The following is an 18,821-nucleotide window of genomic DNA, read 5'->3' as shown; positions in this document are numbered from 1 at the left end:
AATTACTGCAATGATTTAACTAGAAAGACTTCCATAGGTGAATACCTTAAAATCCCGCTGTTCAACAAGGGAACTAGTGTACATGCATAGTGCTGCAGATCTAATAAAATCTTTCGTCTTTCTTCCCTCTTTGAAAATGTACTTGATAGTAATCTTAGTCTTTTATTTGGAATCAAGTTTTAAAATATCAGTTTTCATTCACTATGTGTAACTGCAAAAATAAGTATATTTCAATTATATTGTTTAAAAATTCACAGAACTAAAGACCATTGGATTGGTGTGCTTTCTGCAATGTTTTCAATATTAAGGATCATAAGCATATTCCAAGTCACTGATACATACAACTTAACGGAGCTGTACATTAGCTCAAATAACAGATCAAATTAGACTGCTTAATTTCAAACGATCTTTTGGGCATTTACGGTTCATACAAATTAAGAACAATATCTTAATACATACCTCCAACTATAACAAATTATTCAAGATGACTACAGTGAAAGCCAGTCTGGATACCTGAGTATCACTATTTTCTTTTAGGACAAACTAGACTCTAAAGATCAATGTGTGTGTAGTTACATGGCAATCCTCAAAGTAGTTTAGGAGGAGCAATGATAATAAATTTGCACAATCAGATGGAGATCTCATAAACCTTCTTAATATTATCTACATTCAGTAGAGCTAAAAACAAAAATGTGTAGGTTGGACAATCAAGGGCTATAACTCTCCTAAATGATATTGAACAGAGAGGACCAAACTAAGCCAGGATATTGTCAGTATCAAACTAAGAGCCAAATCTAGTTGAAATGCAAAGAAAAAATAATAAAATGGGGTTTTGTGTAAATTGAAGCAATGGAGACATTTCTTATATTGACTTACATACTTACATACATTCTGAATAGCCATTATTCATTAAAATAACTACAAGTATAACAATGTATCGCGTATAGCCAGAGTGTAAATTAACAAAACCTTGGCAGGATATAATGACTCATTTAATTAATTAAGACTTGAATAGTTCAGTGAAAAATAGCCTGCACTCTTGTGATACCCCTTTCAGTGAAGGTGGTGCTTGGAGCTGAGGATTTCCTGATTGCATGACCTTCTCATAATTTGACATTTAAATCTACTCAGGAAAATTCTTGTCCAAGAATTGTGTCCTTAGTATGAAAGAAAGGTTATAGCAAGTTCGCAAAGAAACAGTGTACATATGCAACAGCAAGAGTTTGATGAATTCATTTCAGTTGACTATACCAGCATTGTCAATGTGTAACAATTTTTCTTAATCAGTTAAAATGTAGTCCACTTTACAAAGTATACTGTCAAATATATCCTATCCAACATACAGAAATTCATACCAAAGCTTGCCCCCTCCTGTGCCTGTTCCTTTGCCATGGCTATAGCAGTTGTCATATCTCTGTCCTCTGCTTCTTGTATTTTTTTCCTCCGAATTCCCGAGACAAAATGCACTGGATTCCTAAAATTGTAGAAATCAAACTTGCATAGTGAGTAACAACATCCAGTAACCTTTCATGCATCTAATCAAACTGATCATGTGTCCATCCAAACAAAGGTGGATGCAGGTTATAGAAAAGACACACACACACACACACACACACACACACACATATATATATATATATACACACACATACACGCACACACACATACACACACTGAGATATGGATATTGCAATTTTTTTACAAGATTAGAACAGTTACATTGAGATTTACTCAGTTGTATTTGCAGTAGTTTATTTATGGTTTGACACTTTTAATACCTCATAGAACATAGTTACAAAGTGTAGCGCTCTATAAATAGAACACCTGTTACCTATTAGACTCCATACGCATAGGCCTGCCTGTTAACTGTTAAGCAATGTAGTGTATGTTACGTTTAACAGCAATTTTAACCATTTTACATTTTTGGTACACATCTATTATGTGTGGGAAAATTTAAGAGTAAATTCCGATTGTTATAGCTGTGTAATTTTTTTTCACGGAAGAATTTTTTATGTGCTTTACAATCTTGAGAGAACTTGTTCACCGTCATGTCAGTGAGGCAGTGTGACCAACCGTAGCTGCCATTTCTCATACTTGAAATTTACAAGTTTTTCATCTTCTTCTACATCACTAAGTCATCTGAATTTGATAATTTATAAAAACTAATTGCTGCCTACATCAATATCAGAGCCTTTACCTAAGTTATTGAATCTTTCATAGTTGTGATTCTAATCGTGAAAACTTCGTATGTACTGAATGAAATCCGCGACTGCCATTTTGGAGAGTGGAAATTATGACCCAGTTACTTTAAATAGCAGATATTGACCAGTGCATAAACAGTGACCACGTGATCTGACGTAATTGTCATTCGCAGAAATGAATGTAGTATCTAATAGGGGGTTTTCCTCGAAGGTGGCGCTACGAAAAACCGGATTAAAATGGCTAATGTTTACAGCAGGCATTAAAAGGCGCTTCCATACGAATGGTAGAGGCATCAAGAGGCGCTTCCATGCAAATGGAGTAGAGGCATCCAAAGACGCTTGCATGAGGTAAAGGGTTAATAAAAAAACAGAAGAATGTCTTTCATCCTTATTTTTGGTTCTCCATTCATACATTATGTGCATCCTCCCCTCTGTACACATGTATTCTCGTATTCATACAGCTACCCATCTTGAGATGGGATTTGAAGAATTGGAATTGATTACTGAAAGCTTGAGATGGGATTTGAAAAATTGGAATCGATTACTGAAAGCTTGAGATGGGATTTGAAGAATTGGAATTGGTTACTGAAAGCTTGAGATGGGATCTGAAGAATTGGAATCGATTACTGAAGCTGCTTGAGATGGGATTTGAAGAATTGGAATTGATTACTGAAAGCTTGAGATGGGATTTGAATAATTGGAATCAATTACTGAAAGCTTAAGATGGGATTTGAAGAATTGGAATCGATTACTGAAAGCTTGAGATGGGATCTGAAGAATTGGAATCGATTACTGAAAGCTTGAGATGGGATTTGAAGAACTGGAATTGATTACTGAAAGCTTGAGATGGGATCTGAAGAATTGGAATCGATTACTGAAAGCTTGAGATGGGATCTGAAGAATTGGAATCGATTACTGAAAGCTTGAGATGGGATTTGAAGAACTGGAATCGATTACTGAAAGCTTAAGATCATCAATATTCGGATAAATGCTTCTATCATCAGTAATTTCATCACTCTCATCTCCCACTATTCCCAGTACTATCAATTGTGTTTTTGAATTTCATTAGCTACAAATCCAACTACAATGAAAACTAATGTAACAAAATATATGCACACTGAAATCATACATTTCAAACTGAAATCTTGTAACAAATTTGCATCTCAGAAATAACACAACTGCCATGCCTGCTATGACAGTGGAAGTTAAATCACTAGTTCAATGGTGTTACAAAAAAATGATTACTGCTGAAATCTGCTATACCACATGCTGATTACATGTGCATGACAAGTTCAATGTAGACTGTATACCACATGCTGATTACATGTGCATGACAAGTTCAATGTAGACTGTATACCACATGCTGATTACATGTGCATGACAAGTTCAATGTAGACTGTATACCACATGCTGATTGCATGTGCATGACAAGTTCAATGTAGACTGCATACCACATGCTGATTACATGTGCATGACAAGTTCAATATAGACTGTATACCACATGCTGATTACATGTGCATAACAAGTTCAATGTAGACTGTACACTAAAAAGCTTTTTATCATGCAGTTTTATTCATGTCAAACATTTACAAGTTTTTTAAAATGATGCATAACTGGAGATTTTGCATTACATTGAAAAGAATACACATATCCTAATGCATTTTGTTGCTGGATATGTGTTGCATAGGCCTGTACATCATAGCCTTCTACCTATTGGTATGTGCACAACGTTTGCTTATGTCCTAGTTCATTACAAAGATGGCAGCAAATCTGTTTTCCATGCAGACACCACTGTGTTACATGACCGTGCTCTCCACAATACAAGCAGTTGTCTGACTCATGCCTAACCCCTTTTATAAGTCTTATGTACTGGTCTATATTCCTAAGGAGCATGGCAGTACCTCTGTTGGACAAGTGGATTTGGTCTCACTGGTATAATTGTTGGTTCGCTCGATTTTCTTTGAAGAAGGTTCTATATTGCGGAACAAAAGAGCATTTGGAAATTTTCACACAATGTACTTATGGAATCATTTAGTGGAGTCATAAGTACATCCCTCTGTGGCGGTAGACCGGAGATGATTATTTTACACTGTGTTTTTGGACCTGATGGCATACAACAAGCTTTCATAATCGTCCTTAATGCCCTTTAAAGATTGACCATTACTGTAATTATTGCCACCAATGAGAAGAATTACAGTATGATATGGTGACATATCCATTTCCAGTATTTTTTCTGCAATAGTATTGTTGCACCTCTGTGGGTTTTTACGTCAGTTTTATATAATCCTCTTGTTCTTACTCCTTTGATTATTGACGATTGTATGAGAAGATATCTGTCTTTAGTTATGTTGCTGATTTTGACAAGTGGGGGATTCAGATGCATTGCTTGGACTTCTTGATTTCCATGACTAGACTGACTGAAAGTTTGGTGACTGCTGTATTTAGTATTTGTATTTAATTTAGCTTCATGTTGTGGGTAATTGGAGTTTGTCTTTAGAGCAGTTCCTTCTGTACCTGGATCTGAGTGAGACTCATGATGGCCAGTGTTTACAGTATGTGCTTTAAGTGATTTTTGGCTCTGCCCATCTAATTCCTGTAGAAGAGAGTTATTTTGTTGAACTGATGGGTTGCATCTGATTGTGTATATAATGATTTTTTTCTAATAGCTGGTTTCTGTATGGTCTGAGTGCCCTGACAGGCTCTTGTGTTTTGGTCCTTTGACATGTTTGTGTATTGTATTGTCTCGGTTTCCTGGCACAGTATTTTTGTACCTGGTTTATCCATTTGAATGCTGTGTAGACTCTTTGATTTTAGTGCAGAGAGTTCCTGTTCTAACCTTTGTACATGTACTTGGGCCTGGCGAATACCCATCACTACTAAGCACTGTATGGAGGTACAAGACTGGTTATGGGTTCCATGCAACTCAAAGGAATTTGTTCCACCTATCATAAACTTGGACCCTTGAGTTTCCTCCACATTGATTACAATCTGGCCTACTTAATGTAATGCCATGTTACTGTTGACTAGATTTTGAAATCTGTGGTCTTCAGGGATGGGTGTTGAAGCTATTGGCTGAGAGGTAATTAATTTCAAACTAGTGTTATCTACCACCTGCTGACAAGTGTTGATACAGTAATTTACCCATTCTGTATAGTCTGGCCTTTGTCCACGAATTTTGATGACCTTATTTAATATGATTTCATTACCATGAAATGTAATGACCTTCTACTGGAAGTGATCAGCATTTGAAATCACTACTTAAATTGTTCCAACTGACAAACATAGTCTGTGATTATTATTTATATATAATTTGTACACTGATGAGGCTTGGCAGATGGCAGAATAGCAAGGGTATCAAATTCATTGGTCAATTACCTATACACAGCAAATTAATTGGTACAAAAAACTTTACTTAGGGTTGGGGTGGGTTATCTGTATATATAATCCAACCACCCAAATAGGCACTTAATCACAGTTAGAAGTGGGCAAACATAATATGAATTTTTTTTAACTTGATCATACCCTCCAATGTTCATTAACTTTTCATAACACTACAAAGAGCTTATATTAATGAACATCTACATACCTGCTTTAGATTAGATATTCTTTTTAAGACTTTTATACCGCAAAACTTCTACCTGCCACACAATTAAGAAGATTACTGAGTTCCTTTCTTTCTATGTTATATAAATGATCCTTATATTTATACGTTCCTTTTCAGTTTGCAGTTGAACTTGACTTATAATCAAGTACAAATGGTGACATAACAATGGCATATGAAAAATTAAACACAGGCCATGGAATTAAACTAGAATAAATATTATATGGATTGCAATCAGTTGATATATAGTGTCCCTCAGGAATCTACATGTTTTACATCTCTAAATACAATGTTATGTGCTAGATTTACCAAAACAATATCACCAGGACATTGGTAATTTAGCACTAATACTCTGGCTTTCTATGAATCTATTCAAAGGAATTAAAAAGAATTAATCCAACACATATATAAAGAATATGATTGTTTTCCAAATGTGATGTACATTTAGTCACAGGATTCATAGAAAGTCGAAGGCAATAGAATGAGGCATTGCAAACAAGTAAGTTAATTTTGAATGGAGGAATATTACGTTACAATTTACATACAAGTTCAGTTAGCAAAGGGTGACCTGTAATGAGAACCAAAAGTGTCATCTTCAGATAAACAAAATTGGTGGAAGGATGAACAATACTGAATGAGACAGATTATATATTTCCTGTGGCATACAAATATAAATACCCTGGTGAAGCCTCCATATTGGAAGATGAGAAAACATCCTTCATGACAGTTTTCACTAGTTTTATCATGATTTCATCATGTTCAAAGCACTCTCCTTGGGCTCGAAAAGAATGTCGAACTTGATCCATGATTTCAGTGAAAGGAACTTTTCCTACAGCATTCTTTTCGAAGTTTTCTTCCAGGCACTGTTTAATTATCTTTTCTGCTTCTGCAGTTGTGTTACCTGAAGATGATACAGAAATTGCTATATGATCTTTAATTAATACAATACTTAGAAAAAGAGGCCCTTAAAGGGTCTGACACTCTACTTGCCATAAGAAATTGTTGGGACTCCATGGCAAGTCAACATTATTCTATCCTCTTATTCTCTTCAACTGCTGAGAATGGAAACCATCTCTGATATTGAACATCAAACTTCAACATACCAAATTTGGTAACGATTTTTTTGTGGTTGAAATTTCTGAATTCACAATATTCCTGAAAGTAGTACAATTTCTTTCTTATGGCCTTCAACACTGAACCTCAACATTGAAAAAAGCTCACTGAACTTAAACGTCTCAAACAATGTCCTGATAAACCCACATGGAAAGTTTGGTTAAATCCATAACTATTATTCTTTGGAGAAAAGCAGTATTTAAGATGGTATTTGTTGGATATATTTTTAAACCAGTCATACTTATTTGATCTGACAATCAATGTTAGAGTGAGTGCCAGTCTATTAACTTGGTCTTGATTGGAATGCAATAAAAAGTCTGGTGAAAATAAATCTGTGCATGTTCAAGTCTTTGTGTCTACAAATAAATGACATGCAAACATTGAAGCAAGGTCAGTCAGGTCTGGTTTTCAAACCAATGTACAAAATGTAATTAAGTCAAGTCAGATATGTAGTATTTTAATTTATAACCAGCTATATATTGCAAAGAAGTGTTTTAGTAAAAATCTAAGTCAATACCATCATTTGTTTATAACAAGAGTCTCCAAATGGCCCTAATGTTGCTATGTTGGAGGTCAGATGAACATCATACCCCTTTGATTCAAAAAACTGATTAAAATCAGATCTCCACTGTCCTGTGTGCTGATTTGATAGCATCCACATAAGGGTTGTGCATGTTTTGGTGACCTATGTTATTACCATAATTGCTAATTTTATAGGCCAATCAGATGAAGTCTTATATCTTCATGATTTGGAGACTGAGCAGTATTTTTTATGGGCATCAATGAGTGCTGAATGATTTGATTCACTTTCAAATTTCTGAAAGCTGCATTTCTGTTGGCTATTTCAAAGGTCACCAGAACATGACCTCTCAGAGGTCGCTGTCAGATCTTCATGGAGGACAGTGGAGATGTGATTTTAATCAGAATGTCAGATCCAGTTACAAGGTGATATACTGGTAGTATTTTTGTGAAAGCCTTATGTTGATATGACCATCCATTCTGGAACCAAGTAAAGATAATAAGCCATCGGTAATTTTGGAGGTTGGATCAGGATCATTTAAATACAGGAACATAGAATGCAATTAAGAGGTTTTACACACATTGCTCTCCCCTCTCAACCCCATGTTAAATAGGTTCAAGAGAAGCAGTGGTTACGATATTTTTCACATGTTGGGAGGTCATACTGCCCCTGCATCATTTTTTTTAAAATTTGGGTCAAACCAAATACATGTATAGTGAGAAGGGTTCTAGTTAAAACTGCATGATGTTACAACCACACCTTCCTGAGAAGCAATAATAACATTTTGCAAGACAGTCATCTTGCCTATCTTTCTGATCAGGCCCATTTTCATTTAGGACCAACCAAACATCTTTAAAACCTTTTTAGTAAAACCCAATGTCTATATGTATATGACTATCTATTTCAGAGAAGAAGCTACAATTATAACAAGATTTTCAAGAAGGCTACCATGACAGCTATATTGAAATACATCTACATGACTTTTATGTCCAACTACCTAATAAATCTTTTAACAAAAACCCCATGAAACTATGGCTGTCCATTAAGAAGTAATGATAAATTGTTTTTCAAGACTGGAGGTCAATTCATCACCATTTTCATTTAGAACTAATTTGACATCACAAGAAGTCTCTTAGTGAAAATCCCATGCTGATATGTCTATCCATTCTTAAGAAGTATATAGCAATTGTAATCCATGTGTCCAGCCATCTATCAGATTTTACTCAACACATCTACCTACCTAGCTAACTACCAATCTACTAATCTATCTATGCACAAGTCTGTATGTATTTTCAACATTTAAAAAAAGGACAAAATGACAAACACAGACTTTTTCAATGTTACAGCTGCAACAGGCAACAAATTTTATATAACTTTGGTCCATGGTTTCTGGTCTTTTTCTTAGATGTCACAAAGAATATTTACTGGCATCTGTGATATTTACAGTCTCCAGTACTGTCTGTAGAAGTCATACATTTTGTATAACATTTGTCTATGGTTTCTGGTCTTTTTCTTAGGTCTCACAAAGAACACTTACTGGCATCTGTGATATTTACAGTCTCCGGGACTGTCTGTAGAACTCACAAATTTTAATTATGATCATTATCACTGCTTATGTCATTCACTTAAGTAATGTCACCAGCATAAGTAACATTAGGAGGCCAAGTGTGCCTGAACCTCTTGAAAGCTTTTGTGAAAGCCTTATGTTGATATGACCATCCATTCTGGAACCAAGTAAAGATAATAAGACATCAAAACTGAATCCCTTGATGGACTCTGTGAAATTATAATATACAAGCTAGATTTAATTTTCCTAATTTAGATACCACCATATGCTATGAGGAGACAAAACAGCAGCAAATGAAAAAAACATCAATCAATCTGATAAGGTTTCCACACATACAGTACAGTGAAAACTGTCATGTCAGACCACCCCTTCTGCCAACAAAAAGTGGTCTCTCATAACAGGTATATGCAAGATTACTATCTTTCAAGGTCAAAATGCTGCAGGTTTAAGAAAGGAAGATATCCAAAATTGCTGTACATGCATTTTATTCATTATTCATGTTTCTTGTCAAAATATTACAGTTATTTCATCTCAAGGTAATTATGTATCTCAATAAGGAAACATCAACCATAAAACATTCACAACTATTCTGAAGATGATTTGAACATGTCGGTTAGCATATGAATTACAAAACTACCAAGGTAATATTTATTTATCCTATCCACAATAACTTGACGTGTCCATAGTTTTCAGACTCACTTCAAATGAAGCACATGATCAACTACAGTTAATCATGATAACACTTTTTCTGTGTGTATGAATTTGCAGCTTTGACGAGGCTTTAGGTAAATATGGGATATATATGTACCCATGAATGACATCAGAAGACAGAATTAACCCATCCAGAAATATGATAACTCATTTACAAACAAAACCAAAATGCCTAATTTACCGATGACATAAAGAGATAAACCCGATCAACAAATGGTGTAACAGGCCTGCACCACAATGAACAGATGAGGATTTTTGTTGGTGTTGATTTTAATAAAGGTTAACATAAAAAAATTAACAAACAACATGAACGTTTTACAATGACCATCAACTCTGATAAAAAATAATCATTTATTATTCACCCATAAGCAATACGGACTGACTCCAATGACAAAAAATATATTTGTCTGAGCTACAATGAAGCACTTTCAAAATAGTTATCGTTAGGGCATTACTGGGGTTTACAGATTTTTTTCTTCATAAAAGATAAATAAACAATACAAATCTCTGAATTGATATCTGTAGCAGCTCCTTTTAAAGAAGCAATGGTTAATCATTGTGGAGATTTAGAGGACTTCAGCATTACAATGGCGGTTAGTGACATACTTTTCAACCTTGTTTATGGTCTATCATACAACTGCTACCCTGCATCTGGTAGGCAGACTTGACTATTGTTTTTGTTTTTTTATAATGACAAACACTGCCATAAATAGTCATGACTTCAAAGGAATAAATAAGGGTCAGTGATATTTGTATCTGTTTTTGAGATGTGACCATGCAAAGCAGTATTGTTTTAAATAATTTGCACTTTGTCTGTAGAGAATCCTAACCAGTTGTGGGTATAATAGTTCAAATAAATGTCAGTAGCGGGGAAAAAGAACTTTGCAGGAGAACATGTGATCATATTGTGAATCAGATTTGTTTGCATTGCATCTTGGTCTAGGTGCTCAACCATGACCTAAATGTGGCATCAGAGTAAAGTGACATTATCAGCTTTGCCAACCTTGTGGATCTGTTCACAAGTATTACTGTGCATACAGGAAAAGATTCATTGAACCTAGAAACACCTGATGTCAATACTATTGAGGAAAAAGATACAGAAGTCAATGAAATAATAGTCAGGATTGAAGGCAACAACAGCCAGGTTTGAAGTAATTGCAATTTCTGATCCTAGTAAAGTAAAACAATGCTTCAAAAATTTATCAACTAAACCATGATTTATCACACACACACACGCACACAGATATATATATATATATATATATATATATATATATATATATATATTTAAAGCATGCTGACTGTGAACCAGCTCATGTAACTCATCGGAAGTGTGGGATACAAATTCCAAGTGGTCCGAGAAAAACTGACAAGTCTGTAATGTTAGGACTTTCTCCAGAGGTGCCACAGTTGACTGTAAAGCATTTTCATAAAATAGCAGTGCAGTATCGTATCAAGATTTCTACGCAACCCAGGCAGGCTGAAATAGTGCAAGTAGCTGAATATGAACAAGAGTGTTGCAGCCATATCACCACCACAAAGACTGTGCAAAAGCATGATGACTCCAAGCCATAGAGTTTCAGTTACATACTGTATGGTGATCTACAAAATTAATGGGCAATTATCTGGATTAAATACAAGCCAGGGAAAGGTGTGATAAAACTTCTTTCAAAGATGTGTCTCGGAAAATATCAATATTACAGCACATAGGTACCTCTCCAGTTTGGAGGTTGTTCTTCATTTTCATCTGATTATGCCACTTACATGTATCAATGACGATGCATCACAAACCCATGGATTCATAGTGGTTCTCATGTGATCCTGAATCAGAAAGACACTGAACCATCAGTGAGGAAATTGACAAAGCTTTTGCAAAAGTCCTTGAGAGACACTGGAAAATGGATGTAGAAAAACAGAAGTAATTTTTTTATACATTAAATATAATCACATCCACCACAGACACCCATTTTACAACTACGTTTGCATAATAGTAGGCATTTCTGCAAAAGATAATGATATGATGTATGTCCAAGAGAAAGTACTTTACGGAAAAATAAGTTTTTTCCTCATCTGCAAATATTAACTAGCCTGACCCTTTATTCTTTGCTGTGTGACTCTAAGCTTAGTATTGATTCCCAAAGATTCAGTGCTGTTAGGGTGATTACGGGCATAATTTCAGTAATTACACGTTGTTGGCCTGTGTAAATAAGCATCAGGAACTTTCTTCTTCAGAGACAAAATGCTTCATTTTTGTGTTCACGTTTACTTCTTAAATAGAATAACTGCATCAAAATGAAACAAATTAGTGAAATAATACATACAAGATTATCTCCTGCCAAAAATATTAAAGAAATTAGACTTTTTCATCATTTTCACCCATCCATTATATTACATGTAAATTCATCAGATGACAAAACCTAAAAGACTCATCTTTACTGGTAACTGCCAACTCACCACTGTCTGTGTAGGTTCAGATCTCACGTTTAGCCAATGTGGGTACGTGAGAAAGCTTGACAGTAGTTTCCTGTGGGTTGATGGTTCTTGCTGAGGTTTCCCACTGGTTCTTCCGCCACCAGTTATACTAGCTGCTATAGTCTAAAGAGGCTAGACTAGTAGAAGTTGTGTATCGAATAGTATCGTGTTAAACAAACAATTTACTGGGAGAATGCCAAATAAATCACTTCATAAACTGTGCTGTGTACAATTTAAAAAGAGCAATCTACACTGTAGCTGGGATGACATTCAAGTTCCACAAGAGGTAGTGGATATCCACTATTATTGTGTTGCGACTGTCTAACTGGAGCAATGAAACTTAATTCATCCACTTTGAGCCATGACGTGGTCAATCCATGATGACCATGATATCTGGTCTGTGCCAGAAAAAGCATGGTCCTCTGTGGGAAGAAGGATTTTCCATAAAATGTGTCGATGCATGTACTGTACTAGTGTGACATTTACTGCTTCATGCCAGATGTACATCAAGCTTCTATCGAAATTAAGTTGTAACAATATATTAGTTCAAAATGAATGATAACGGTGAAACTCTCTTACCCAGTTCTTCATGAATTTCATCCGGAACTTTATATTTCTCAATTGCCTCTGCAATTGGCCCGTGCTCTGATTCTTTAAGTGCAGTCACAAAATTTCTGAAATGCTTGTCATCTTTGTATTTTAAGATTTCCAGCAGCTTCCTTGACTTGTCATTTATGGTCACTTCATGTTTTATTCTCTCATGATCATCAATCATGAGTACCAGTTTATGCATTAGAATATCACTCACACGGACAACATCAAGATTTTGAACAAGGGCGTTCCATTGTGACTGAATCTTCAACCAAAGTCGCAACTTCATTTTCTGAAAAATATCCAAATATGAATATATTGTTAGCTATACAAGCAGATAGGTGAGAGATGCTGATATAATTTTATGACCTGCCTAGGTTTTTAAATACCCTTTGTAGGCAAGAGGTATGTAGAACCCAGGCAAGTGATACATGTAATATTGCTGATGTGGCTAATACAAATATCTTAGTAACCTTTGCCAGCTTAAGTGGCCAGTAAATCAATGTGTGTCTGTGTTTGATTTGGTTTTTTAAAGTAGCTTTAACAATTTTTCAGTCATATCGCTACAATGTCTGCAGTGTGGCAGTTTATAGTGATGTCTAGTACTGGGGTATCATGCCGCAGACATGTAGCATGATGTCCCACCCAGTCATGTTATCCTGACACCAGGTCGACCAGTCCTAATACTAACCTCTTAATGCTGAGCGTAAATCAATGCAATGCTTTCTAGCAATTACAGATTTTCTATGCTTTTTAGTAAGCTATACTGAATGACATAGTGGCATCATTTGTGCAAACTATAAAGGTCTTATGCTACAATAGTTTCTGTGAAATTATATCCGTACCTTCTGTTGACCAGTTTATCAGTTATTTAAAGGTCTTCTAATTTTTGCAATGGAAACCAGCTCTGACAGCACATTTGTATCATTCATTAAAACATAAAAGACCTTCATGCATGGATGCTTTCTGTCAAATTTGCTATATCTGTACAGCTGTTGTTGAAAAGCCATTTGATTTTTTTTAAAATTCATTTTACAAACTTTAAAGACCTTCATGCCAGGAGGACATCTTTCAAAATTGTTCTAGAGGTTTTGAGCAATGATCATTGGAAGATTTTTCTATTTTTAGTAACACATGTAGTAGCCATATTTTATGCCAGACTGGCATTCTTTGTACAAAAAATGAAATGTCCTCCTATTAAATTTAACATTTTTAAATGATATCATTTATACAAAACTGAAAGACCTTAATGCCAGAGTCCTTTATGTCAACTTTGGACCACTCTGTTTAGTTATTTTCTGAGAAGTCACTTAAAAGTGATTCAGTGTTTGGTAACTCTGGCCATATTTGAAGGTGAACAGCATTATTTCCCTAAAAATGCAAGTTCTACCTAGTACCAGGATTCATTCTATTCAATTTGACCATTCATTAAAAAATAAATGGAGATTTTAAAGATGGCTGATATTAGATGCATTACTGCTACAATAATTGAAAGTGTCCAAGCATCTCTTATTGACCTTTTCCCAGTAACCAATCTGATCTGAGCATGTGACACACAGAAAATATGTGACATGCTTCACAACTACACTAGGACAACATATCCACTGAGCGAACAACTGGTATTTTTACATAATTTTTTTTTAAAATTAAAAAGTAGTGTATTTTTCAGACAAAAATGCACACAATTCTTATTTTCTGCATGACTTTGCCCTCATACAATGGAAAATTGTGCAGGAAAAGTTGAAAACTGAAATTGTAAGGAATTTGCACGATCTTCTTGTAATAGATGCTAATCTGAGTATGCAAATTTTTAGAATCTGCCGTACAAAACTGAAATTAAAATTTTTAAAAACATTGAGCAGGTGACAGAAAATATATCTATCTTAAAATGATAACAAATATGATTTGATTTAATGCAAGAATAAATGCATAAAACTGGGCAATTGGTATATATTTGATGGAAGATGAAGAAATGCATAATATAGCATCAACAGAAAATATCAGCCCCCCCCCATTACCAACTGTCTATGTACCCTCCCTGGCAATTTGACTATATCACAAAATTACAAAGAAAACATACAAATGATGATACCATTAATTTCCTATATTTTCTGTCATAAGTATCAATTATATATTGAAGAGACATCACAGAATAATAAAATCAAACTTCATTTTTTTAAGGTGGCATGAAGCCATGTGTTCTTGGGGCAGGCTCAAAATATAGCTCTTGCTTAATCATGTAACAGCACATAATGTTACCTATATCTTATGATCTGGCAGTTTGGTGCAAGTCTGTTCTAGAAGTATATTCACATACACACACATGCCCAGACAGTGTCAACACTAATTAGTTAGCAAATTGTATTTATATTTTCAAATTGATCCTTTGTTTGCCACATGAGCATTGACACAAGTACCATTATCCCATAGTTCATTAAACTCCATATCTGTAGCTCAGTAGATTCTTATGTGAGAATATCAAAATGTAGAAAAAATTACAAAATTTGCATTTTACAGGTAAATAAAGTCAGGATCATCTCGTTAACCTAATGTAACTTCATAATATGATTTGTTTAAAGGGTAAATGCTGTTTGTTTACCTGAACCCCATTACGGCTCAGTCCTTGATCAAATATGGACTCTTCTGTAACTTAGGACCAACATGATTGATTGCATGTACAGACACTATTGTTTGTCAGCATTTAAGGAATGAGTGGTGTTGCTCTGTATATTGATACAAATGGTGTCAAACCCAAAACAAATTCAAACACAAAAATGAATTCAGTAATTTTAGCTACATTTCAAGATGCTTGTGTGAAGATTCACCGAGCTACAAATGAAAATACCATTCACCATGCTGAGCTAAACAAACAAAAGTCGGGTTAATGGGCTTCAACTGACAGGCTGGTGGTTTTCATCGTGCAACAAGTCGTTCTTGCAATTCTGTCACCATCAACATTCCAATACTGGTTTTGGGGCATACTTATTGGACTACCATCATCAGTATTAGTATTAAGTACTAATAATAAACTTATGTTGGTATCTGTACACAACCATTGGTTGAGTAAATAAATGGTGACATTTACTCGGCTTTTATGATTCATCCCACCCTGCTTGACACTTAACCTTTTCTGATACAATGTCATAAATTCAGTTTTTTAAGAGAATGCATCTCAAAGTGACACCTTGTGCGAATCTGTTTATACTTACCAACACTGCGTCATACAAACAGAAAAATATGTCAAAAATCCAATCATTATTAGATGTAAATTGAACCCAAGATACATAAATGATACAAAAATCTGTTTCACTAATTCTTCTTTTTTCCAATAAAAAAATCCTCATAAAAAATCATTATTTTTCTGAAGGGGCATATCAAATTCCAACATAACAGACAGCCCGTCAGCCAATGAACATGTGATGGCAACACGACTTACAGTTGATAACTGGCCATCAGTAAGAGTTTTTACTACTGAATTGCATTGTTTAATGTGAAGTTGTCCTAACCAATTTTGAGGTGATTCTTCATTATTATAATCTGTGCATATTTACAAAAAAAATCCACATGCTTGTATATTTCATAATCATAAAAACACATACTTGTATATTTCATAATCATAAAAACACATACTTGTATATTTCATAATCATAAAAACACATGTATATTTCATAATCATAAAAACATGTATATTTCATAATCATAAAAACACATACTTGTATATTTCATAATTAAATCAGCATCCTATGCATTGTTTTCTAAAGTATTAGGATTTTCTATCTGATGTCAAGTAAATTTACTCTCACAGTAAATTTTCAATCATCCTTTAAGATGATCTTGATATTTACCTGTACAGTTTTCTTACCTTGTAGATAAGCGTTGATCTTTACCCTCATATGTGTATTTAAAAAAAACAAGTTCTGACACTAAGGTTCTATTTTATTTTTACTGTCTGTCCCAAGTTGTGATAACATATGGATCTCTGGCTCTCAATCTTTACCTGGGAGGGGGGAAGGCACAAGATTATAATGGTATGAATTGTAATGAAATGAAATTAAAAGATTCTTGTGTCCAGAGGCGTAGCTATGATATTTTGCGCCTGGGGACGAACTATAAAATTGGAGCCCCAGCCCCCTCCCCGTTTAATCACATTTTTGAATATTACCCTTGTTTACTTATTATAATGTAACGTTGTAAGCCTCATTTTGGCACCCCTGTACCTTGGCACCCGGGGACATATGTACCCCCCTGCCCCCCCCCCCCAGCTACGCCTCTGCTTGTGTCTTTTGTCCCTAATTGTTTGCACTTCTAGAGAAGTTATGAAGGATGCAAGGAAGTTTTAATTACCAAAACAGTATATTTAAACATCAATGTTCTGCATGTCTACATTCACAATTATTTGTTTAAAAATTTTTTTTAAATAAAATGTGTCATAAGCTAAATCTATTTCTTTTACTTACAAGCAAACAGTTTTAATATTATACCATAATGATTTTCCCGCTTTGATTCTGTTATATTTTAACGTATTTACGCCTTTAACCTATTGCACTTTAGCCGACTGAATTCTACATTTTTGGAGGGGAAAAATCTGTACATGTGTTTTATTCAAGTTGGAAATGTCATATTGTACCTTGAATATATGAATGCATACACCTGTAAGTTAAATACTAGTGAAACAATAGGTTCAGCAATGCATCAAGATAAAAGTCATTTGCGGGACGCATTTGTAAAATTTTTCACTTTTTGTAACCCATCTTATAGAAAGACTGCCCCGTTTCTCGAAAATGCAAGGTCAAGGTCAATCACGGACACTTTGATAAAATAATAGAAACGGCGCTAAATCTTTTAAACTGGTTTTGCCTGAGTGTAAATGACAGCTCAGACTATACACTAGCTATCCTGTAAACGAAGAAGATGGAGGCCTGAAAACTGAAAAACATAATTATCTGATGTACAAACTACTGACTGAGAAGAAAAATTGGATTAGGAAATCCGAAAACGAAAGTAAAACCACAGGAGTGTGACGTGTAATCAATAAAATACAACAAAATGACAAAACGAAATAACCTTATCTGTACTAAAAATATTTTAAAATACAATACGGTTACTTCGTGTTGTCATAGATTTCGTCGTATTTTATTGATAAAGCGTCAGTCTCCTGTGGTAAAACTGGGGGTCAGCAAATGCGCAGAACTAAGACTGCAGTGAATTTGATCAAGCATGAAGGTCTTATTTCTGCTTACGTTTTCTGCAAGTTTTCACAAAAAATATAAAAGAACTGGTTTGTTATATAAACTGTAGGTAAATGTTTTCAACGCAATAAGCAGAAAACTACAATTTACTCCGAAGATAAATAACGACATGAGTATCATATATACAGTCGTTATGTGCGCAAAATTACCCAACACAGTGGTATTAGAGGATATATCAATGTCATTCGTTGTGCACATTTGGCTAAAATAACTAATGTTTCTAAAGTAATGAGGTATCATCTCTATGGAAAGAGTATAACCTATTTCTGAAACAAACCTGCGGAAATCCTGGATCAGAGACAACATTAACACTGTCGCTATGCGGATATATATATAAAAACAACACATAAAAAGTGGAACCATCACTAAACTAAAATGTTTACATACATTTCTTATAAATTAAAACTTACAGAAACGGAGGATCTAGGCCCCTACCTGATCTGTCTCATTATGCCTATCTTTGCTAAAGACTCGACAACCATTTCAGCCCAAAACGGTTGTTCAAACGGATTAATACCGGAACTGAATCACCCTGCACTGATTGGTTGAGCCAAGCTAGGAATAAATTAGAATCTTCCAGACGCCAAGACAACCTTATCACCCTTATAAGGAAACCAAGCTAGTTTCGAAAAATATATGCATGTACATACGCGTATTAGTTACAATATGTGTCTTAGCCTAGCGAGTTACAATATTAGAGATAATTTAGGGTGGGGCGACTTACAAGAGTATTGGCAGAGAAATCCGGGGCCCTTAATGAGATAATGGTATAGTGTACAATACAGAGTGAAGTGTT

At 34.8% G+C, this 18,821-nt stretch overlaps 1 protein-coding gene across 2 annotated transcripts in view; it reads right to left on the bottom strand.

Moving 5' to 3' along the window:
- Nucleotides 1–18,590, bottom strand: part of LOC149777189 (sterile alpha motif domain-containing protein 9-like) — a 35,240-nt gene extending 16,650 nt beyond the window's left edge. Inside the window, exons 1-4 of one of the 2 annotated variants that reach the window (XM_089941891.1) lie at nucleotides 18,461–18,590; nucleotides 12,765–13,068; nucleotides 6,481–6,703; nucleotides 1,356–1,474 (exon numbers count right to left, since the gene is read on the bottom strand). In XM_089941891.1, the coding sequence (XP_089798017.1) occupies nucleotides 1,356–1,474; nucleotides 6,481–6,703; nucleotides 12,765–13,065 (643 nt within the window). In that variant the 5' untranslated portion in view covers nucleotides 13,066–13,068; nucleotides 18,461–18,590. Of the gene's footprint in view, nucleotides 1–1,355; nucleotides 1,475–6,480; nucleotides 6,704–12,764; nucleotides 13,069–18,435 lie in introns of both variants that reach the window. The other variant, XM_089941890.1, reaches the window with a different exon arrangement.
- Nucleotides 18,591–18,821: the final 231 nt, after the last annotated feature.

The sequence above is a fragment of the Sinohyriopsis cumingii genome, chromosome 18 (genome assembly GCF_028554795.1).
Source record: "Sinohyriopsis cumingii isolate HCF-2022 chromosome 18, ASM2855479v2, whole genome shotgun sequence".
NCBI classification, from domain to species: domain Eukaryota; kingdom Metazoa; phylum Mollusca; class Bivalvia; order Unionida; family Unionidae; genus Sinohyriopsis; species Sinohyriopsis cumingii.
This window is presented reverse-complemented; position numbering and strand designations above follow the sequence as displayed.